This window comes from Aplysia californica, unplaced genomic scaffold (assembly GCF_000002075.1).
Source record: "Aplysia californica isolate F4 #8 unplaced genomic scaffold, AplCal3.0 scaffold00171, whole genome shotgun sequence".
NCBI classification, from domain to species: domain Eukaryota; kingdom Metazoa; phylum Mollusca; class Gastropoda; order Aplysiida; family Aplysiidae; genus Aplysia; species Aplysia californica.
In genome coordinates this window covers 890,570-915,473 of record NW_004797441.1, presented here as the reverse complement: position 1 = coordinate 915,473, position 24,904 = coordinate 890,570, and the positions used below count along the sequence as shown (strand labels likewise).

The window sequence follows — 24,904 nt, the reverse complement described above, 5'->3', positions numbered from 1 at the left end:
TAGATCATAGTTTATAAGTGCCAAAGGTTGAAAGCACAGTCATACTTCGTTATACTGCCAGCACTGCTTATTGCCAGGTTTTGTCAATGTACAAAAAGGAACTCCTAAATAAACATAGTATTTGCACCTTACATCACTATCCACCAGCTGTCGGAGTTGTATGGTCCTTATTACTCGAATGCAAATTAGCCCTGCTATACTGCCAGAGGTAGCCTACATACTACACACACTCAGTGGCTGCTTGATTATGTCCCAAACCTGTCTGTGCCAGTTCATCAGCTTTTTTCCAGCGTTTTTTCGCCGATTTGCACTGATCATGAAAGTACTGTTATTTTTATGCTGCTGCCAATATTTCAAAAACATAATTTGGAATTAATTTTAAAGTCGCCCGGAAAAACTTCAAAGTGGACTGCACCACCCCAACCTGTCGGCAAAACATCTGGCATTGCCAAATATTAGCCGAATGACCAGAGGGCTGGCCGGCGCCCGTAAGGTTTTTATATTACAGTAGAAACCAGATATAACAGGGATCCATGTTAAATCAGAATCTAAGAAATGTGCAAGGGGCATGGACAAATCCAGTATTTTTATTCGGGACAGACTATGCTCTGCGCGCGGGGCTAGTTCTATTGTTAGGCTTTTTCATGTAACTCTTTGAGGATGTAGCAGATACTTACGTCCAATAAGCAGCACAGCAAAGGCAACACTTTGATACATTTCAAACCTGCTTACCGACTCTTTGTTCAATCCTGGGAAACTAGCCAACTTCCTCCCACTCCCCTTCTCTTCCCCGTTTATCCCATTTGCGAAATAGACCCATAATCTAGGTCATGTGTTGGTTGTATAAGTATAATGAGATAAAGAAATCATTACCACATAATTTTTTTAAAAATCCAGTACCATATTGAACGTGTCTCTGTATCCCTGAAATAATAAATTAGATTGATGAGTCCCTGTTATTGCCAATAAAATTTACTACAGGTAAAGAGAAAGAAAAAACGGGGATTTTAAAAAATCCTGTTATTACCGGTCCTGTTATAAATGGTTTCAACTGTATAAGGACTCTTCTCAAGTCTACAGAAAAGGCCTGAGTAGCCTGAGACAGTCCGAGGACTGAGGAGTGTTGGGTACAATAAAGTGTCCGTCAACAGGCTCCTTGACACATGGCCTAGCGTCTGATCCAGCAGAAATTTTCTATTTGAATTTACATAATTATTTATAATTGAAATACATTTCAGCTGTAGCTGTAAATGTAATCAACTACATGTAGGCTACTTATTTTTACCCTGGGCATGGCAATCGCACAAGACAGATCTAACTAAATAAATCAAGACTGGCCACAGTTTGCCTCTAGTCTCTACCAGTCTACCACTAGCCAAGATGACAATTGGTGCTAACCCACCATCCCGCTAACTTCATGCTTGTCCCATAGTAGGCAGTACAATGAGGTTTGACTGTACCCCATATTGCTAGAGAGTAACATAACAAAAGAGAGATAAGGGCACAGATATTTGATAGGAAAGGAGCAAACCACACCAGAACACCTGCCAACCATCAACCCAAAGAGAGAGTGATACATGATATAAAAAAAATTCAGCAAGGAGGAGACAGAAAACTTCTACATATTAGCTTAAATAAGACTACATTTACTTCAAAACAGAAGACAACAATCTAGAGATTCATTGTAATGTTGGTTCTTTATTTTCTTTGAAATGCAGCATAGTATCACATACTTACAAAAACTCAAGATACAAACCTGTACCGAAAACAGACCACTAAAACTGGGAATATTACAATGAAAATCAACAGGTTAGACAAGACAGCACACTACTAAACAGACATCTTTACTAATGGCAAACCTATAGCATGACAAAGAGAAACTCTGGCTACAAACAACCATAAATTGAAGAACACTGGGAACTTCACAGTCCAAATACATCTTGACACACAAGTGGCTCTTCCATATCTTCAAGTGAGAACCATAGCGAAACCAACAATGGAACCTGTATTTGGTGCCCCCAAAAATATAGACTGATCAGATGATTTCAAATGGAAACATTAAATATGATAGGAAAGGTGCATGACAGAACAAAATATCAAATGTAATAGAAAACGTCCATTTCTTAAATAACCATGATTAATCTTACATTCTGCTGCAACTACCTCACATTTTCATCCAAACTCAAACAATCTTCTTTCATTTATTTCCATCCTCACAACTCATACTGGCTTGGGTGACCAAAGAACATTTTCCATTCCCTCAGCAACATCATTCTTGGATTAAAAATGTAAGACACTACATACAGTACAGGGTATCAGAACCATCTTAAAAGTCACTACCATTTGTGATAGTAAATTAACAGCAGAAAATAATGAGTTATTGTGGATATATTGACCCAGAAACAACAATCAGAAACTAAATGATATTGGCCAGAACCGAGTGTTAATTTTTTCAGAACTTTAGGCGGTGACTTCCGTATGAGAATCTGAAAGCTCACATCTTGTCTCTTTAGGAGCAGAGGAAAATGATATATATCTAACGTTAGCATAATGCTGAAACTTATTACAAAGATCCAAATTCATTAAAGCATTAAACACAAATCTTTTATGTAATGAAATGAAATTTGAACCCCTAGCAAATGGCATCAATAGAATAGGAAATGAGCTCTGATGAAATCAGAGAGAAAAAGAAAAAAAAGGAGCCAGGAACATTTTATCAGATCCACCAATCAAATATTCCGCAACCTAACATCACAAAATATTCCCTGCATGCATCTGCCCCGGCACGACAGTATTTTTCTTCACCACTTATCTGCTGGTACTCACTCCCTGTATGGGCGGGAAGATACCCATTTAACCAGCAGCAGGGAAACGTTTAGCCGGGGTGACAATAATTGAAAGCATGCTGGAAAAGTGCTTCGATAAAAAGCCACCAAATAAATCTATATTGCATATAGACTTGCACCAATTATTTATTTGCCAGAGGTCGACCTCTGCAATTTTATAATTTATTTGCCGGGGGTCACCCTGTGAGTCAGTATCTAGGAATTTAAATTTCTCTTCCTTCTGTGTCTGGTACTTTCCATTAAACATAACCAGTTGTTTACTTTATTTGAAGTGTACAGAGCTGCCACACTTTAGGCAAAATCCAAATGCAGGACATTTGCTGCAGGGTCTCTCAACAAATCTAAGGCAGTAAATACAAATGCCTCATAAAGCAAGTAAAATGAACTACAGGGTAAACATATTGATGGCAAGTTATACATAGTAGAATGATCCCCACTACTCATGTGAGATGTACAGCATCAATAAATATGTTCCTGCCAGATCACAATAAGAGAATGTTGCTATATTTATAACCCTCCCCTCCAAAAAAAACCCCTGAATCTATTCATCAATACAACCATCAGGAGTGATACACCATCAAACCCTTTTGATAAAAAGTTCGAATTGAAGTTTCAGTTTCAACTTTCAACCCACACATCTCTCAAGGCTACATTGTTGACGCACTACATAGCCTTTATGAGTGATGCTGAATGACTTTTCTCTTTTGCCGTAACTCTTTCCATCAAACCGCCATGGAAACATAAAATAATCAGTTCTTGTCTTCCTTCTTCTCGTCACCAGTAGATTCCGAGCTTCCAGAGCTCTCACTGCTACCACCAGAGCTGCCTTCACGGTCAGCAGCCATCTGAGGGAAAACAGTGCATAGGATAAGTCATCTGTGTATTTTCTCAAGGATACAATAAAAATTATTCTGAGTAATCTGTAATCTTACGTCAAAACTGCCTTTGAAAACACTGGTAGTCTCTGCCAGAGAACTTGGCCATCAGGAGTCTTAAAAAATGCAGGTTGTTACAAGGACAGGTTTTTAAGATGGACTTCATGAGACACCACGTAGCTCCTACTGCCTATTTTACTGTATACCACCCTAGTTTATTCTATGAAAAAATAGGGTCCCTGGAGGATGATGATTCATTGTTTTTATTCTACAAAAGAAGAATAGACATTTTCCTGCCTTGAAGAGGGTACAATTCATTTCATTATTTAACACAATAAAGATAGACCATCAAAACCTGTAGGAAGGCAGACCACGTTTTTATATTGCAAGTTCTGAAACAGATCAAAGCACAAAAAATCTTTTGTTCACACAGAACAAGACATACACAGAGAAAGAAAAACACTTGTCTAGGGTTGTAAAACCAAACATAGACCTGCATGTGAGCCTCAACCAGATTGTCTGAAAATTTTGCGCGCACCCCCCCCCCCCCCCCCCCAATAAGAGCTTAAATTTTGTGGGTGTCATAAAAGGAAGGACGTTTCCCAGTAGCGAGCGACCACCCCAACAAACACAATAAAGAAGAGACCTAACCCTAACCCTAGGCCTACCCCAAAAAAGAACCTGCAACGGGCCTCATGTAAAAAGGCCAGCACAAGTCCAAAATGAAACAAAAAACAAAAAACCCCACTCCAAAACAAAGAGCATGCATAATATGGCCTACATCTACATTGCTATTATTATTATAATAGGGTTTGATACAATAACACAATAGAATTGGAGTATGAATCCTCCATACCATATATAGATCTAGATCTAGTAATCTAAATAAATCTAGATCTAGATCTTGTAGAACAAGTGAATAGGAATAGGCCTTGAACTAGAAATCCGCATCCAATTCCGAAAAGAGGGACTCAGCTGAGTATAGATTCTAAATAATTCACGCACCTGATGAAATGCTTTTTACCAACATTAATATTACAGCACAACCTATGACTACGATAGGGTTTGACACAATAGAATTGGAATATGAATCCTCCATTGAGGTCTATAATGATCTATATAAATCTAGATCTAGATCTAGATTCTATTAGAACAAGTCAAGTGAGTGAATGAATCCACACGATCTCAACAATTGAATTTGTCAACAAACGAAATTCAAAATGGCCGCTCGAGCACGAAACTGAAAGTAGATAATTTAGGTCCTCGTCCTTTTTCGTATTCGCATTTCTACTAGGGTTCCGACAATTATGACGGAAACGCCGACGTCGGCAGCCGGCGGAGCGCGCGTCGGTGGTCGGCACGAAAACGAAAAGTGCCGACAAAGCCGACGGGAGAAAAAGGGGGCGCTGGCAGTCGGCCAGGCCTCGCACTTCGCACATAGACTAATACAGGTGGGCCTAGCGATAGCATCGGCCGGTTCGCGGGTCGGATTTCAGGCGATTGTCGGCAAACATGCAGGTCTACAAACATAGAGAAACTGTACTGATACAGCCAGTGTTGGGTAGGAAGACATGCAAAACAATATAATATCAGAAAAAATATGCATACGGACCCCTGCACACACATTTCATGACATCATTTCTCCCTAAATGTTAGCTTGTAGAAAAACTTCTCCAATAAAGACGCTAAATTTATTTTTAATTAATAATTTTTTTAATGGGACAAACTAGGAAAAGGAAAAAATTTGAGTGCTGAGCAATTTTTTTCTCTGAAATACAGGCGAGAAATTTCAAAGAACAAAGAACTTTTTCATTGATCATTAAAGGAAGAGAAAAATAAGGCACTGTTCTTTTCTCCTAACAGAACAGACTAAGCCACTAATTACAGAATTTGAAAGTTGCAATAAACAATTAGGAATCCTTAATCAGGTGAAGAAAGAAGTAACTCAGAATATCAACAACAACAACATTTCTCACCTTCTTGTAAGCCATTTCAAACAATTTGAGTGAAGCCTGTTGGAGGTCTGAGGTTTCTTGCTTGATTTCCTCTGGAGTTTTGCTATCTTTGTTGGCAATGATGTCTTTCACGGTAGCAATTTTCTCCTTCAGCTTGTCACACTGAGAGCACGAAACAAAACAAACATCTCACCATTATCCAGCAACAGCAATTTAAGAAGAAATAACAAAAAAGAAAGAGAAAGAAAATAACTTAAAACATTAAGCACAAGTTGGAGGTAAAACACACACCTCCCCCACCATCAATGATTTGTACTCCAAGAACTTGAAAGGTGCATCAAATAAACTTGCCTTAACAAACCCCACAAATCTAAAATAAAACCACCAAATTATTATGTTTTGAAAATCAAGCCAGAAAATAATTTGTTTGTTCATATGAGCAAAAAGAAGCATATCTACACAATAACAATCATTTGGTGCTAAGCAAAAGTATAGACAGGAAGAAGAGGGACCTACTAATGGCGTTTCTCCCCCCCCCCCCCCACCACCACCACCATATACAGACTTCAACATAAGTTAAGGACCACCTTGACAGACAGCTCTGATTTTTTAAAATCCGAAAGAAAAAAGACAAGAAGGAATGTTTCAAACTTTTTTGCTCTGAAAGTGTTAATGGAGTAACAATGCATGCTGCAAAGCTTCTTGAAAGGGCAAAACCACAAGCAGCACGGAAATCTTCGAGGAATTTTGGCCAAAGTGGTCATTAACTTATGTTGAAGTCTGTAAATCAAACAAAAACAAAACGACTGGGGAAAAAACAACCAACCAAAAAAACAAACCCAACAACAAACAACAGCACATTATCCTTTCATGACCGTCTTATTACCTCGTCTTGTGGAAGCTGTTCTTTGAATTCTTCCATCTTAGCCTCTGTATCATGAATAATACTATCTGCCTGGTTCAGCACTTCAATCAGTTCCTGAGAGATAAAGATAACTTTGTCAGACTGGTATTTTAAAAAACTACAGTTTAGAAAAAGGAGGTTCATATTAAATTGAAGTAAATGACAATGTGTTATACCAAATGCATCTCTTCAAAGGCAAGAACAAACTATTAAATACATCAATGTCTTCAAGAACGAAAACAGGTGATACAAAAGAATAAAATGGAGTTTGAAGTGGAGAAAATGCCAACATTCTGCATACTTGACAATATTTATTACCGGGTATTCAATAAAGAGAATACAGACACAAGGAAGACAACAGCTTCACCCATGTGTTACTGGTAAATACAGTAGAACACGACTACAGCAGGACTTTACCTGAATCCCTTTTTTTCTCTCTCTATAAGCTAAATTTCCTGTGCTCGGGTTTAGAGGGGCAAGGAAAGGCCCGAACTCGGATACAGCGGGAGAGATCGAGCGAGCTCTAGCTGGGGTTAAGGGGGTTGGAGGGGGGGGGGGGGGGCCTGTAGGTGGGCTCCGAACAGGCAGTCAGCTGTGCGGCGTTGTGAATGAGTGAGGTGGGGCAGGTGGCAGAGAGAGATGGTGCGAAGAGACGCATTACGTGAGCCACACCAAAAGTGATGTATCCTAGCTTAGAGTTCGAGACTCAAGAAGAGGAGAACGTGCAGTGTGTGATTCCTCATTCATTGAAATGCAATCATTGATGCTCATACGCATACGGACGCATCCACTTCACCAGTTCTACAGTTGTCCTTCTGGTACGATAGACAGCACAAGGAACGAAACCGAGAAAAAGATGGCTTCCAACAAGGACAAAAGGAAATGTTTCTCACTCAAATTAAAAGCCGAGATAATCAACAAAGTTGACAAGAAAAGGAAGGCTAATCAAAAGGGCAAATTTTACTGACACGAAAGGGAGGTATTCATGTGGATTCAAAAAATATTTTTTCAGTAATTTCCCCTTTCCTTTCCTATAGCGGGAACTCGCTTACAGCAGGATTTTTCTTCTGGAACAAAATGTCCTGCTATAGCTGTGTTCTACTGTACTGAATGTGCTCGTTTTTCTTTTTGTATATTGCACAGGACTATATAAAATTCTCATCATACTTAATATTTGACTGATGTGTACCCTGTCGGTGCAAGTAATCTATCTACGGATTCCACTGTGTTTGACACACTTTTTTGACAAAAAATAGTCATTTGATAGAACACTGGTCAATGTGCAGGGGGTAAATCCCAACAATCACTCTTCCTCCGACTTCCTGCAACTCTGGCCATTGAGCTAATCAGTACTTTTATTGCATACAACCAAACTTAACCAATACAACTAACCTCTGCTGAACAAATCAATATATCCAAAAAGCAAGGTTCACTTCTGTGTTACCCAGCAGTGTGAAATAGTGACCATCACTTTTCATTAACACTTTTCACAGCATTGTCAAACAGCACACGATATATTTTCAAAGAAAGCTTAATTACTTACTTTCTTCTTCTTGTCTTCCTCAGCATGGATCTCTGCATTTTTCACCATGTTTTCAATCTCATCTTTAGAGAGGCCACCAGAGGACTGAATGACGACTGAAATTCAAAATCGATAGAACATGAAAATATTAATTTTTTTCCTGGGTCAACATGATTGAGAAATGAGTCAAAATTGCTAAAGGTAGGATACTTTTATCGGTTAAAAGGAAAAAAAAATTAAATTACAAATCTGACACATCAAGTGGAAATGAATACTGTAAAATCTCTAAAGGGACATTTGAGTCCAATATTTTCTCCCCATTTCAATCTAAAGGGAAATCTTTAGACTAAGTGGCATATTAAAACGATTAACAGTGAGTGGCTTTGATATATCTAAAATTTAAGTTGAAATTGTAGATGAGTTGTCTATTGTGCACAATACATGAAAAGCATACCACTTAAAACAATTTTTTTTTTCGGCAGTAAATGTTACACCTGGTAAGTAGTCAAGTCAAATAAGCTTACAAGGTAGAAAACATTAACTTTTTCATATTAAATGTGTCACAATACTGGAAAACAACAACAGACAAACAACTGCACAAGATGAACAAATCAACTAAGAACTGGACAAAGAACCATAAAGATTAGACTTACTTTGTTGTTCCTTTCCTGTGCCCTTGTCTCTTGCCGACACATTAACAATACCGTTGGCATCAATGTCAAAAGTGACCTCAATCTGTGGAACTCCACGGGGTGCTGGAGGGATTCCAACCTGGAAAATTCGGTAAGCACATGAAATGAAATTTTCATCTGTCATTGAGTCACAAATGTAAAAATTGGTAAATTTTTGGGTGAAATTATAGACTACTAACCAACAACATTACAAGACCTAAATAAACCCCATTTACAACTTCCTAAAAAGATGAGAGAGTATTAGCATGGAATAAAGAAAATTACTCACCAAAGTAAACTGGCCCAAAAGTTTATTGTCCATGGCCATTTCTCTCTCACCCTGGTGAACTTTGATTTCAACTTGAGTCTGGCCATCTGCAGCTGTAGAGAAAACCTGTGCACAGGCGATAAAAAGACGCAGTGAGTACAGGTGGAACACAGTAACTAAAGTGAGAACATTTACTGACCATGAATACTTTAGTCTTATTCCCATTTAGTCTATCATTCATGGATGACTAAAAAATTTACTCACTATGCTTCAGAGATGCCACAAACTGAATTTCAGTTTAAAATTACCCAACGAGAAAAATTAATAATCTATCTCAATCTGAAAATGATAATAAAGTGATGGAAAAAGCGAAACTACATTTGAAAGTGAATAAAAGTTCTTCAAATCCCATACAATACCTTTCCAGTGAATCTTAAGTTTTGGAATATTGGTGAAACTCCAAGGACTGACGGATATTAATTTTTTATGCTTAAGACATTATTTCCCTGGACCACCCGGTGCCAAATGTCACTGCATCACTAGCTCATGCCCACAAACTTTTTTAATGTCAAAAAAAATTGGCAGGTATTTATATGAAAAGGAAAAAAAAACCTTAAAAAGGAAATGAACCTTCCCATGACAACATATAAGTACCAAACAAAAGAAAGAAATAAAACATTTAAAAAATTAACACAGCCTTCATTTGAAGGTCAAACCAAAGCCAAATGACAAGTAATGTTCACAATTACACAAAGAAACATCTTCTGTAAGTAAGTACATAATGAGTTCATCTTCAAAACCCATAGTATGAACAAATTCAAATAAAATGTCAACTAATGAGTGATGAAGCAATACAGTCTGCATCTGACCTACCTGACTTTTCTTTGTGGGGATGGTGGTGTTTCGGTTGATGAGCTTGGTAAACACTCCTCCCAAAGTCTCAATTCCAAGAGACAAGGGCGTGACATCCAACAACAGGACATCTGTGACATCTCCAGCCAACACACCACCCTGTAGGACAGAAACGCAGTTGTTAGCACAAAAAAAGTCAGCAAACCAAATGCAGGACTGCAACTCTCTGATACATGAAGGAGACAAGAGTTCACATTTTCCTATTGAGAATCCCAAACCCCACTCAATCGTAACAAATTTTTACATGTCCGAATGATATTCATCAAGCACTGGAAACTTCCCAGTGTCAAGGAAAGCACTGAAAGTATGAATCCAATTTTTATCTGGGTAAAACATGGAATCAATTTCAGTGAGAGCAAAAATATAGTCTCAACAAAAAGTGTTCACTAACTTGCATTTAGCAGTTAAACATTTCCTAGGATACATAGAATAATACTGACAATATTAATAATGGATTGCATTTATTTAGCGCATATCCACTTATGCAATGCTCTATGCGCTTAACATGACACATATTATGGATTTACAAATCAATTTTAAAGGTACATAGTGTTACATACTCATGAAAACACATATTCACTCACGCACGCACCACACACACATACATATACACATACGCACATACAAACTCACAACGATCTACAGCTTGGATGCATTCTGTCTAATCGAAATATGATGAAAAAAGAAATGATTTTAGTTTCTTCTTAAAAATTTCTAGATTTTCTGCTTCTCTGATAGTTTTTGGAAGCCTATTCCAAACAAATGGGGCAAAATATGAAAAAGAGCGTTGGCCATATGATTTGTAATTTATTTTAGGCTTAACAAGGGTTGTTTTGTCACTTGATGATCTGAGCATTCTAGGAGGCACATATGGTGTTAAAAGCTGTTTTAGATAGTCCGGTGATAAATCATTTAAGCACTTGTAGCAAGTTAAACAGATTTTATATATAATACACTCTTTCACTGGGAGCCAGTGTAATGCTTTTAAAATAGAAGTCACATGATCATGCTTTAGTTTTTTAGTAATTATTTTGGCAGCAATATTTTGTACTCTTTGTAGTTGTTTTAACTGTTCATCAGGTACACCAGCCAGTAGAACACAAAAAAATAGAAGATTGACTACAAACTGTTCCATGACAAGCTGTTTTCCTTGCCATACTTTAAGGATTCCTCGCACATCCTTATAAAAATTTGCTCAATGTCAACATCATCATCATGGCCTCTACAAACACTTTTCCACCTTTCCCTGTACTGATGTTATTCCATGTCATCCCACTTTTCTATACATAAATTTCTGTAACTCCTCTCCAGGTTCAACATGGTCTCCCTCTTGATCTTTTACCCTGTGGGTTCTAATTCAACACTCTCCTTGTTATGCAGCTACCTGACTTCCTGAGAGTATGTCCAATCCATCGCCACTGCCTTCTTCCCACCTCATCTCTGACTGGGCTGTCTTGTTCCTCATTGGTAACCCAGTCTGTCCATCTGATCTTCAGTAACTTAAGACTCTTGTTCAAGTAAATCTGGATCCTCTTTATGCAAGTCTGAGATGCGTTCCATGTCTCACATCCATACAACAAGTAAAACCTCTACTAAAACTAAACTAAAATACAACAAGACTTCAATGTCAACACAGAATTCTCTAAAAATGACAATGAAACATACCTGAATGGCTGCTCCAATTGCAACTGCTTCATCAGGATTTACAGACTTGCTAGGCTGACGACCAAACAGATCTTGGACTGTAGACTGAACCTGTGCATTCAAGTAAATAAAAAGACTATGATTTCCTAGAACACACACTAACAAAATAATCAAAAAATCAACTTGACATCCTAAAAGATTGATTCCAGTCTCAGGATAGAAATCTAAGCCAATCCCCTCTTTTAAGAAAAAAACCCCCCTAAAACAGTAGGATAACAAACATGGACATGCACCTTTCTATTTAAGTTCATGCTGCCATCACATTTCCAAAAATAAATAGGGACGTATTTCTAAAATCCACATTTCTGTGCAATAAAAACAACACAACAAAATCAAGTGGGGAAAAACATACGAAAAACAGACCAAACACAGAAGTTCTTAATCAGCATTTGCCAAAAGATGGTATGTGTATGAAAAATTTCAGAATCTAACCACTACTCATGGGAAAACCTGTTTTCTACAAAAAATATGGTACATTTATGTAATTATACATTGGTCAAGCTGCATGAGAAGTATTGACAGGTGAAAGCATTTGAAACACAGCATTTTTTAACTCACCCTGAGCATCGAATAAATTGGTCACATATAGAATGTTGTTAATCCTAAACCATAGAGCAAAGTGCAATCAAACTTTGAAAATAGTATACACCACTACAGTGCTGTGTGTCTGTTTACAGGTGCTTTGTATATTTATCCATTTGTCTTTGTTGTTATGAACCAATTATCCACTATTGTAATAACTTAAGCCAGAACCAGCACAACACCAAGACCATTCCATATTCAGCGTTGCTAGTTACTAAACCTGTAAGAACAATCATGAGTGTGCTCAGTGAAGGGTGTCGCCATTTTGCAGGAGCAATACTGATGACGAAAAATTAACATCATAGCACAATGGTTCGATCATCCCCAATGCGACCTCATGACTTCGCAAGTGACAGTTTCATGCCAAGAACATGAGGAGGCTGGACCCCAGGACAAACAAACTGTTGAGATTACATTGAAATCACGACCGAGTGCTCGGTCAATACTTGCAAGAGAAAAGAATGTACCACGCAAAATTATGGAACCTGTAGTATTCAAGAAGTGATCCTTTTTATATCCATTTTCAGAAGGAATAGGCAAGAATTTCCATGAGGGCTACTTTATGTAGATTTAAAAGTATTAAAACCACAAATTCTTTTATATGGGACTTGCTACAATAATAACCACATGTTCATGTGCACTGAACAAGCAATTACCTTAGGCATACGTGTCATGCCACCAACAAGGATGACTTCACCAATTTCAGTTTTCTTGACCTCAGCATCCTGTAGAGCTTTCTGACATGGTCCCACAGTGCGCTTGATCAAAGTATCAACTATAGACTCGAACTTAGATCTGGACAGTTTGAGGTTCATGTGTTTAGGACCAGATGCATCCATTGTGAGGTAGGGGAGGTTGATGTCAGTCTGGAAAGGGAATTCAAAGACCATTAATTAAAAATAAAACAAATACTGAAAATCATGGACAAGTACGATAACTGACAGTACTACTCCATAATGCCAAAAAATGCACCCAACCACTCGTCTCAAATATAAATCTGACCAGCCAAACTTCTAAAGAACCAACATTGAGAAAAATGGACCGACATAAACCGGGTATCTAAAATAAATGAGAAATAGGAAAAAAAATAATTCTGAAATAGGTTGTGCTCAGTAAAAAGTGTCACCACTTTACCTTTGGCAATACTGATGACGAAAAATTAACATCATCGCACAAGGATACCTTTTAAGTTTACTGACAACAACTAGTACCTGCATTGAGGACGAAAGTTCAATCTTTGCTTTTTCCGCAGCTTCCCTTAACCTCTGCATTGCCATCGAGTCCTTGGTAATGTCAATTCCTTGCTGAAAAAGAAAGAAAACCAGTATATGAATCAGATGCTCCTTAAATCCATTGAACCTTCATTGAATACTTCCTGTCATCATTTGCGTCACACAGTTCCACACATCGCATTCTTGTAACAACCTCGCCCTGTCCTGTCACTGATGTTATGCAGAGCTAGTGCCATAGGAACATTTCCAGCCTGTCTGCTTACACAAATGTTCAGTTTCAGTCCTCACAATTTACCAAGTCAATTTCTTATGTACTTTTGAGAATGGCTTAAAGGGAAAGAGTTTTAAAGTCATGAAATTTACATATTCAACTACTTTGACAAATTCTCAAAACACACAAAGCCTCATTAATAGACAATCAAAACACTCACATCTTTCCTGAATTCTGCACTCAAGAAATTGACAAGGGTATTGTCAAAGTCTTCTCCACCAAGGAATGTGTCACCATTAGTTGACTTCACTTCAAAAACACCTTTTTGGATTTCCAGAATGGAGATATCAAAGGTTCCTCCACCCAAATCGTACACAGCAATTCTGGAGAAGATAGCAAAAACAAAAAGGTTACCACATCCTATTGCTCCTTCACTCAAAAAGACAAGTTGACAATCTACTTTGCCTCACAAGAATCAACAGGATATGCAGTGAATTTGTATTATCAAGTGCAAAGTGAAAAGAAAATAAAAGTTTATCAATCCTGATAGATGCCCAGAATCCCGACATGGGAAGTAAGTTTAATAACTCTCTAAAAATATCACAAAATATTTTATCTCATTAAACATTTATGATCGGGGGGAGGGATATGCAAATATGTTAGAAAAAGTATACTGGTCCCAACAAGCCATTTTCCAGTGCAGATTTGGGCAAGTCCTTTATTTTTCCGAATATAGTTGTGACTACCAGGTTTAAATTTGTTTACCCATCTATTTCATTAAATTTAAAGAATAAAATCCAATGACAAAAAATAGTGGTAAAACTTTTTGTTTATTTACGCATTTGTGTCTCTGTTGTTTTGTTATGAACCAATTATCCACTATTGTAATAACTTAAGCCAACACAACACCCAAAAGACCATTCCATATTCAGCTTTGCCAGTTACTAAACCTGTAAGAGCAATCATAAGTGTGCTCAGTGAAGGGTGTCACCATTTTGCAAGAGCAATACTGATGACGAAAAATTAACATCATAGCACATGTGTACCTTTCAGACTTTTTTTTCGATTTGTATGTGTTTCAAGTTCCATTTCATCCTTAAAAATTCACATACACACTATTTTTTGATGATTTTGACCATCCAAAGACTCAAAAAGACAGAAGAGAGACTCAGACTTTTGTTGTATAGCCTCATTATTTTGTCATATATAATCAGACTTCAGTGGAAACCAGATATATCAGATCCCTGTTAAATCAGAAATGCAAGGGAAGTAGGCATTTGTGAACTAATCCAGCTGCATTTATTCTTGGGTAGTTTCCCTTGCCACAAGTACCCACGAATAGGGGTTTTGGCCATGTGGCAGGCCTGCGCATGACACATTAGGCGTGCGTGTAGCTTGGCTTAGGGCTAGACCGAAGTTTGCAGCACACCACAGCCCTTTCTCGCTTCACCTACAGTGGCGTAAGCTTGCGTAGGTTTGCTCTATCACTGCGTTACTCTCTCTTTCTTACTTTTTACACATTGTTAACAAGCCTTTGTCCCTGCTATAACCGATTGCGCCCCGATGAGGCCCTGATATTGCCGATAACTTTTAATAGAGACAAAGAGTAGGAAAAAAGAGGGATTTTTTAAATGACCGGTTTTACCGGATCCCTGTTATTACCGGGCCTGTTATATATATGGTTTCCACTGTACCTAGTCTTGAGACCTGAGAGAAATGCTTACCACAGCAGTGTTGGGCATGTGTTTGGCAACCCCTGGCAACCAAAGTAGTTAACCAATAGCCACGACCCCTGGTGCTTATAGTAAGTAAATGGTTTAGCACACGGTTATGGTGAATGTTTTCTGCAACCTAGTGTCTGTCCCCATAGGATTATGCGATTGTGCGGCCGCGTTTTTTCCGCGTAATTCTGCAACATTCGCATAATTTTGGATTATCCGCGTTTTTCACGTTTTTTTCCCACAAAACAATTAATTAACGCCTCGCCATGTGACTAAAGGCACGCAATCACTGTAATAACTCTCATTTAAGTGAAAAGCTGGTTATTTCCCTTGTTACAAGATCTTGGTTAAATGGGTTGTGATTTTGTTTCTTGAGCATGTTTTATTTTTCAATCCATCAAAAGTTGTTGTTCTCAAGTCTACTGATGTTTCATATTTGACAGGTGTCCCTGGTTTTAGTAATGCGCCAGCATCAGAGGTCCAGAGGTTATTTTTAAAATATTTTTAAAAACATTTTTCTTTCCTCAGTAGATCTAGATCTAGATCTACAGCTGAAAGTTACAGAGATTATTATTTTTGGTAGGTTTTTTTTTTTTTTTTACTGATGTGTATTGTTTTCTTTTCCAAATACACAACAAATTACTGATACTGATATGTTCTGTTTTCAATTTTTCTGTACATAAAACATGAAAATCACGAAACTTCGTGTTGAAAAAGTGCAGAACATGTCGCGAATGGTGTTACGGTAACTTGCATAATTTTTGCATAATTTTGCTTTTTGTGTGCATAATTTGGTCTTCTAAATTTGTATAATTCTACGGGGACAGTAGTGTACATAAAGCATTGACCTTCACAAAACATGTATCAACATACACTTTGTCTTCAGTCTTGTCCATTCCATAAGCCAAAGCTGCTGCAGTTGGCTCGTTGATAACACGCAGGACATTTAGCCCAGAAATTTGACCAGCATCTTTTGTAGCCTGAAAGTGCAAAAGATAACTTGAACTAAACTAAATATGCTAAACCAGATCAAGGACAACCTCTTTTAAAGCAACATTTGCAAGATTTGAGCACATGGTATTAGGATTATTAAGTGCTTTAAAAGTTATTTTTTCCTGCATTTAAAATGTTTTGAAGATCTGTAGACCATATTAAAATTACAAAGTGCCACTAATCATGAACAACAGCGATAATGGAAACAAGGCATCACCTTATATTGCAACAACAAACTGCAAAATGTCTATACAATATTTATATTATTACCAAGTAAAGGCCTCTATTAAAATATTCATGTATCACATCTTTCCCTTATTTCTGAATCACCTTAAAATGTAACTTTGAAAGTAACATTTCGAATAGTTTATGAAAAACTAATAAGACAACTGTCTACTGATGCACTGGAATCAATCTAACAATCAGTTTGAATTACCTGTCTTTGAGAATCATTGAAATAAGCAGGCACAGTCACAACAGCATTCTTCACTTTGGTCCCCAAGTAACTTTCTGCAATTCAAAAAAAGTGACAGTAATGAGTAATTTCAAAGAGAAATTATTAAAAGAATGAATACACTATTTCTGACAAAACCCATTTGAATAAAAGACCTTGAAGCCTAATGAGGAATTAACTCATCTAGCTGACCCAGCTGATCCCTCAGCAGCAAACACAGCAAGCCGGGATGGTACTTAATGTACTAGCAGTCTGATTTTGAGCTACACTAATACAGGTTATGTGGGAAAATGACACTCTAAGCCAATCCTTGAAAGTTCCCCTTTCGTTTTCGACACATATTTTTCAAGCTCATGCAAGCAATACAACAGATTAAGAAACTCTAACAAAATTTTTTTTACAATCAAAAATGCGGGATTAACTCACTTGAGCCCGAGCTATTTAGCACCCAACAACGATTGCAGCCTGACATTTTTGGGGTCTATTGAAGCGATAACCACAAAAAAAACCCAACCTGTGAAAGCTATCATTATTTTTTTTAATATTCAACAAGAGAAAGAAAGAAATGCCTTCACTGAAAAAGAAAACGGCATCTAATTTGTCTGAATAGTTTTTATTTTATCAATATTTCGAAAGGCAATGTCTGGGGGTTCTGCAATTTTTTTGCACTCAATTTATAATAAAATCATCTATTGCAATGCAAGGGTGACCAACTTAGTTCGCTACAGCTAAAAAAGTATAGCACATAACTCCACCTAATTTTTAACGAAACGAAACCAGTGGGTCCACTGTTGGCTCGCAGCTTCCCATAGCTTGTAACCTAAAAACACAGGAGGTTACTCTCAAGTGAGTTGAAACTTTTAACAGCTTGCAGACAGTATGAAGTGTAAACCAGATCTTCAAAAAGCAGGCACATGCCTTTTGATCAGAACAAGAGATGCACACGACGAGCAATGTAGAAGTACTTTTTACACAAATCAGTCGTATAAAATAAGCACCAAGTACTGTGCATACTTGTACACGTAACAACTACTACTGTAATTAAATATGTAGTACTGAGCAGCCACTTTAAAAGTAAACTAACCTTCTTTCTTTGCAAACATTTCTTTCTCCATTTACAGCACTAACCTGCTGTCTCCTTCATTTTAGTCAACACAAAAGCCCCGATTTGACTTGGAGAATACATTTTTCCTTGTGCCTCAACCCATGCATCTCCATTTGAGGACTTCACAATCTTGTAGGGCACTGTTTTTCTGAAGACAAGCAATTCAGAATGAGTGAGTAAATCACCACAACAATCAAATTTTATGTTTATAAAAAAAAACCAATCCCCTATAACCAAGAGCATGAAAGTGGACAAATCTTTAAACCCAAGACAGCAAAGACGAAGATGACATGACAAAAAAAATCGCAAATATTTTTATTTAACTTCAGAATGAGAATGAAATTCAGCATGTTAATATCATTTCCCATTCTATATTATCATAACTTTCAAAGAAGCAACTGCCCACACCAGCTGATGCAATCCACCAACATTATTTCAAAAAAATCCTTAAAATACATACTAAAAAGACATGACGCCACCCATAAACCAGATGGTACAATGAATTCACACGCACTATTCTCCTGCATCACAGCATGCCCATAGAAGTTCTTTGAAGTTTGAGAAAACAATTAAGTAAAAGGTGGATATCCAATATAAAGCTAACAATATGGGTATTGTTAAATAATTTTTCGATTATACTAGAACAACTCACAAATCTTTTTGGACCTCTGCGTCTTCAAAGCGTCGGCCGATCAAACGTTTAGTGGCATGCAGAGTATTCTCTGCATTTGTAACAGCCTGTCTTTTGGCAGGCATACCAGCCAAACGTTCTCCATCCTTAGAGAAAGCAACTACAGAAGGTGTGGTCCGTGATCCTTCAGAATTTTCCAAGACTTTAGCCTGTTTGCCTTCCATAACAGCAACACAGCTGTTGGTTGTACCCAAGTCAATGCCGATGACATGACCTTTTACTTTGTCAGATCTGAATGAAGGTAAAAAAGGAGGCCACTTGATGAATAACATTTTCATAGAGGTAAAAACAGAAAACTGGAAATGGATTACAAAACAAGACTCCATACATAGTTGTTGAATTACACACCAAAAGGATACAAGGTCATTAAATCTTTCTCTCAATTTTCAGTCAAAGCAAGAAGAGATTATTCTGACACAACCCTCTCTTTACTATACATTTCCTGGTTTGCTGAGTTTCAAGGAAAAAGCATTTATTTTTCAATCTGCAAGCAAGCATTGCCCACCAAAATATGCAGTAAATATTCATCATTTACTGAATATTTGATAATGAAATATTACAGCTAAACAGTGTAATTAGTTCAAATAAAAATATCACTACCTCAAAATAAAATATCAACCCTTAAAACCCTGTACCGCTGACGCCGTATTTTCCTATACCGCTGGTCAACTTTATCGTTTAATCCCCAGTGCTAAAACAGGGACAGATGACTCTGTTGCAAGCAGAAAGTACTGATAACGTAATGAGAGCAGTGTTACACCGAAAATTAGGAAATTTTGCGAGATTTTTAAAAAATTAGTCACTTTTCGCTGCCAGGCCCTTCAGGCCGCAAAATTTTTGACATTTTTTATCCTGAACCAGACCCCATTAATGATCTCCCAGTGGGATATATATCAATAAACACGACAATTGAAGACGATTGCAATGTTCCGCATAACATCGATGATGATTTTGACAATGGTGGAAGTGGCAGGGGATCACCACTAGAGCTACCAGAGGCTAGATCATATGTAAGGCTGGGTCTAATGATGCTTCCACTGAAGTGGAGTCAGGGATCATACAAAAGACTTACTCATAGAGTCGATCCTAAAAACCAGTGTTTTAACCTTTTCCCCCTTTGTCCAGACTGTGCATTCATATATAAATAACATTTTCAAACTTCGGTAAAATCTAACAATTAAAGACACAGTAATAAAACTGAACCAACCTAATTTTTTCTAGTATCTCAATTTTAATTCAGGTTTCTAGGTAGGTATGAAAAAAAAGAATTCAGGGTTTTAAAGGTTAATAGTTTGCAAAAGGATATTAGGGCCTTAGTAAAATTACAGTATGAACAAGACAGGCATTGTACAATAAAATAATAAATTAGGTCTACCTGAGCATAAGACAGGAATGACAGTAAAATAATAAACCTACTACAACTTTACTTACTTGAACCGTTTTTGAAGGAGGAAGCCTCTCCTGAAGGCACCAGAGAATATGACGATCTGCAAAGATCAGATGAAAAAAACATATATATACAAAAAACAAAAAATGGGTGGTGGACTTCAACGAACGGAACTACAAGATCATAGGGCCTAATTTGTGGTGGATATTAAGACAAAATTCTCGTGTAAAACACAGATTCTATCTTGGATATGGCAGTCCCGACTTGTGTAAGTAGGCCTACTGGATATCGATACTGATTCAAATAGTCGGTATCAATGTTTTAGATCTAGATTAGATCTATGGTGTTTTATCAGTAGCCTAGATCTAGAATATCAGTAGCCTAGATCTAGAATCTAAATCTAGCCTTCAAAATGAGCAGTAAAATTTCACTTTTTAACAAGGCAAGGGAGGTATCAGGGGGGGCGACCTAAAAAACACACCAAAACATGGGGTGTTTCAGGGGGGCATGCTCCCCTGATTTTGACCACGATTTGATGTTTTGCAATTAGGTTTGATAAGCTATTCTCTATATCGGCACGCGCATCAAAAAGTAATCGTTTAGTCTTAGTCTTAGTTTTGAACCAGAAAGACTAGATCTCATCGTCGGTGGGGTCAAAACTAGATTCTAGATCTAGATTTTCTCCTTGTTATTTTGGCGCTTTTTCTGTAGTTCCCACCCCGCAATTGTTATTCACGGGATTTGGCCCCAAGAGTAGGGGGGTTTCAAGGGGGCTTGCCCCCCTGACCTGCCTAATAAAAATAAGGTGGGGGGTTTCAGGGGGGATGCACCCCTGAATTTTACCACAATTTAATGTTTTGAGGTTGTTAGTTTTAATATCTTAGGAAGTGGCTATTCTCACCAGGGGTGAGAATAAAAATACGATCTAGATCTACCTCTCACCCCGGGTGAGACTTGCCAGCGTAGGCTATTCTCACCCGACGTGAAACAAGACCTGTTTTTCTTAATTTTGGAAAACTGTCTATCGGTGTGGATGATTAAATTGATAAAAGCCAAGAAAAAATTATGTTATAGCACAAAAGTAAGCTAATTTGATCGTTTTCAAAGATGCTATGGCTATTTCACTTTTCGAATCGAGCCAAACTAAGTGGGTCGCCATTTTGCTTTGCCCGGAAGTTCTCGCAAGATCTACTCCTCCCCTCTCTCTCTCTCTGTCTCTTTCCGTATACTGTCTATCGGTGTGGACGATCAAATTGACCAAAACAAAGTTAAAAAATGATGTTAAAAAAGAAAACTAAATTAATTTGGTTGTCTACAAAGATCTCTCTCTTGCCCTTTTTAACTCCCAGTGGAGCACAGGCCATCAACAACATTACTCCAGCGAAGCCTGTCCTGAGCATCCTTTCCTATCTGTTTCCATGATGTCCCCGCTTCTTCAATTTCCGCTGATACCGCTCGCCTCCATGTCATCTTAGGTCTTCCCTTTTTACGCTTTCCTTGTGGGTTCCATGTTAAGGCCTGCCTGATGATGCTTGTCCGGGGTCTCCTCAGGGTGTGTCCAATCCATTTCCATTTCTTCACCTGAATATCTTCCTTTACTGGCCTTTGGCTTGTTCTCTCCCACAGTTGAGCATTCGTGACTCGATCGTACCACTTGATCCCCACTATCCTTCGTAGGCATCCATTTACATCTACAAAGATGCTGGCTATTTAACTTTCTGAATCGAGCCGAACTACGCGGGTCGCCATTTTGTTTTGCCCGAAAGTTCTCGCGCTACTCCTCTCTCTCTCTTTCTCTCTCTCCACTGCCCACATACAAAATTGCACGCTTTTAGGCTAACACTAATCTCTCTCTCTCTCTTTCTCTCTCTCCACTGCCCACAAACAAAATTGCACGCTTTTAGGCTAACACTAACAGTAGTAATAGATCTAGAACGTTTGTTGACAGCACAGAATTCTATAATTCTGTTATCACAGTGTAGAATTCTGTGGTTCAGGGTGAACGCTTCACTGGTTGGCCTAGGCTAACGGAGAACGCCCACCGGGTGAGAATAGCCAAAAGACTCGCCTGCGCGAAGAGAATAGAGGTGGCCATATCTTAACTCGCCGCGAATCAAACATATAGATCTAGATGAAGGTCAGGCTCAATAAGGGGGGTGGGAACTACCGAAAAAGCGCCATTATAAATTTCTCTGTCACAAAAGTCAGGACCACCATATCAAAGGAGGGGAGGACTTCCGTAACGAGCGACCACAATGAGACAGAGCAGAATTGAGGGCTAGGGGTAGGGGTAGGGGTAGGGGTAGGGTTAGGGTTAGAGTTAGGGTTAGGGTTAGGGTTAGGGGTTGGGTTAGGGTTTGGGGTAGGGTTAGGGTTAGGCCTCTTCTTTATTGTGTTTGATGGGGTGGTCGCTCATTACGAAAGTCCTTCCCAAAGGCAGGCAGAGTACCAAATGAGTGAGCATGAGACAGGTCCATCATTCAGCATGAATAAAAACACCCTTCTTCAATTACTTCAGTTCAGTCCACACAACGCTTAAAATTAAAGAGGAAATAAAATAAAGGCAAAGTAATAAAGGAAATGCTCAACTCTCAACAATCATCAAATTATAAGACTTTATTATTAGAATCTAATCTAGAATCTAGATCTATATTATAAAATAAATGGGGAGCAGAATAAGGAGAACAACTCTTGAAATCATAAATGGCAATTTAGTGTCAATAGTAATAGTCATACTGCATTAAGAATGATTCTAGATTCTAGATATCTAGATCTAGATCTAATATCTAGAAGAATCTAGATTTAGATCCAGAATCTAGATCTAGAAATCTAGTAGATTCTCAGTCTTCCGAGTCCAGCTAGCAGGCACTTGTAGTACTTGTACTTTGTGTAATTTACGCAGTTCACAAGAAGCAAGCCAAGACTAGGCACAAGGCTATAAGGAGACCACAGAGCTCTAGAATCTAATTTAAATTGAGTTTCACTTCATTTTTTACGGAGCAGGAGCTTCATCCATTCAATTGCAACTTACATTCTTAGAAATTCCAGGCATTTTGAATGAAATTTTCCAACTACAGCTGAACGATCTTCAAGGGTACCCTTCCTCTCGCACGTGTGGACTATGTAATGATGATAACTGTCGGGCAAGGTCAGTTCGGCTTGCATCAGGCTGATTAACTTCCGGTTGAATCTCCAAGGGACACTACTCGGAAACTTTGGAATTTGGATCAATTTATGAAACTAGGCCTATGCTAGGACAGGAATTGTCATGATTGTGCAACGTAGCCTCGTATTACCAAAGATTCTCTACTCTACTAGAATCTGTTTTATGTAAACCAGTGTGTGTGTGTATATGTGTGTGTGTGTGTGTGTGTGTATGTGTTGAATGGACTTGATGAATGGGTACTAGATCTAGATCTGATTTGACTTGCCATGATGAGGGAACAAAATTTAGCAGACAACGGCCAAACAGCTGATCGGTTGTTTACAATCTGACCTCTCTTCAGGAACATTTTCAACAATAGGAATAGGACGTTTTACAAAAACATCATCATCTGAAAAATCAATGGTCTGAGTTTCACTTTCTACACAATCAAAAGCTTTCTTTTGGACAAAGTGTACCACTTTACATCTTATCATTTCCCAGTATCAGAAAAATATACCAAATATGCTGGACTGCACCTAGCCTATCATATTCAACAAAAACTCCCTTTTTGTATCTCTCGTCTAATTTTTTTCTTATGTACACATAACAGTCGCAGCCAAAGACTCGCATGTTCGAAATATTTGGTCTGCGCCCTGTCAGTGCTTGTATTGGTGTTTGTTTCAGCCTTGCATTGAAACATCTGTTTCGATTGTACACTGCTGTGTGCACTGCATATGGCCGTACAACGCTTTTGGCAGCTCACCTTCAAGGAGCATGCATCTCCCCATTTCAAAAATGGTACGCCACTGCCTTTCAGCTGTCCCATTTTGGTGGGGCGAGTAAGGAGAAAACATTTCTTGCTTAATCTGATTCTTCCTGATGAGTGCCTTACACTCTCCTGAAGTGAATTCCGTCCCATTATCTGATCTTATTGTCTTTACCTTCCCATAGGGGGCTGAATCTGCAAAAACCTTTCTGTTGCCATCATAGTCTCACTTTTACTTTTCAAAAAGTACACAAACATGGCACCTGAAAAATCATCTGTAAATGCAGTTGCATACTTAAAGCCTTCATGTGAAGTAAGAGTTAATTGGACCTGTAAGATCAGTGTGCACCAACTCCAACGGAGAAGTGGCACGTTCACGTGGATTCTTACTTCTCTCATTCGTCATTTTTCCCTTCACACACACACACTTCACATTCCTTCTTCTTCGCCTTCCCACTTATCTTCATGCCATCAACAACACTTTCAAGCCTCAAAACATCATCAAAATTGCAGTGACCAAGTGTTTCATGCCAACCCATAATATCCTGAGTATAATTCATTTTGTCAAAAGTATCATCTGAACTGTTTGTGAGAGAATATAATTTTCCCCGCTTTTCGATTGGAAAGCTTACAAAACCATCTTTGACTATATACACAGAACTTCTAGTCAAATCAGATCTAGTACCCATTCAACAGGTTAAATGGGCCCAGTTCACGGTACAGTAGACTTTTATTCGATGGGGATGAGAATAAATATGAACAATGGGAGGTGAAGTTTCTAGGGTACATGAGACTGCAGAAACTGAAAGACGTCGTATTGGCAGGGGATGATGAAGAAGTTGACCTTTCTCAAAATGAAGAAGCATAATATGCTGAGCGTATCCAATTTTCAGATGACAAGAGTTTATATTTGGTTATTTATGCGAGATGCTGTAGATGATGGAAGAGCAGCTCTCAAGA

The 24,904-nt window shown here is 38.1% G+C and overlaps 1 protein-coding gene across 1 annotated transcript; it reads right to left on the bottom strand.

The window, feature by feature from the left end:
* Positions 1-1,678: 1,678 nt before the first annotated feature.
* On the bottom strand, positions 1,679-23,202 carry LOC101851186 (heat shock 70 kDa protein cognate 5). Its single transcript, XM_005098062.3, has 17 exons — positions 23,065-23,202; positions 20,078-20,133; positions 18,608-18,877; positions 17,979-18,103; positions 16,833-16,906; positions 16,277-16,383; positions 13,903-14,065; positions 13,451-13,543; positions 12,896-13,105; positions 11,619-11,708; positions 9,915-10,052; positions 9,063-9,167; positions 8,756-8,873; positions 8,124-8,218; positions 6,563-6,655; positions 5,698-5,838; positions 1,679-3,691 (listed from the first exon to the last, which is right to left on the bottom strand). Exons 1-17 carry the CDS (start codon positions 23,083-23,085, stop codon positions 3,596-3,598), a joined length of 1,995 nt encoding a protein of 664 aa, XP_005098119.1. The 5' UTR covers positions 23,086-23,202; the 3' UTR covers positions 1,679-3,595.
* Between the last annotated feature and the right edge of the window lie 1,702 nt (positions 23,203-24,904).

Bases quoted from the DNA above. Each gene is read 5' to 3' on its own strand.
- LOC101851186 (XM_005098062.3), bottom strand. From the start codon at position 23,085: ATGCCTGGAATTTCTAAGAAT. The intron at 16,384-16,832 runs GTAATTCAAACT...TTGCACTTTCAG, and splicing joins TCAATGATTCTCAAAGACAG to GCTACAAAAGATGCTGGTCA. The intron at 6,656-8,123 runs GTAAGTAATTAA...TTTATCTCTCAG, and splicing joins AGGAAGACAAGAAGAAGAAA to GAACTGATTGAAGTGCTGAA.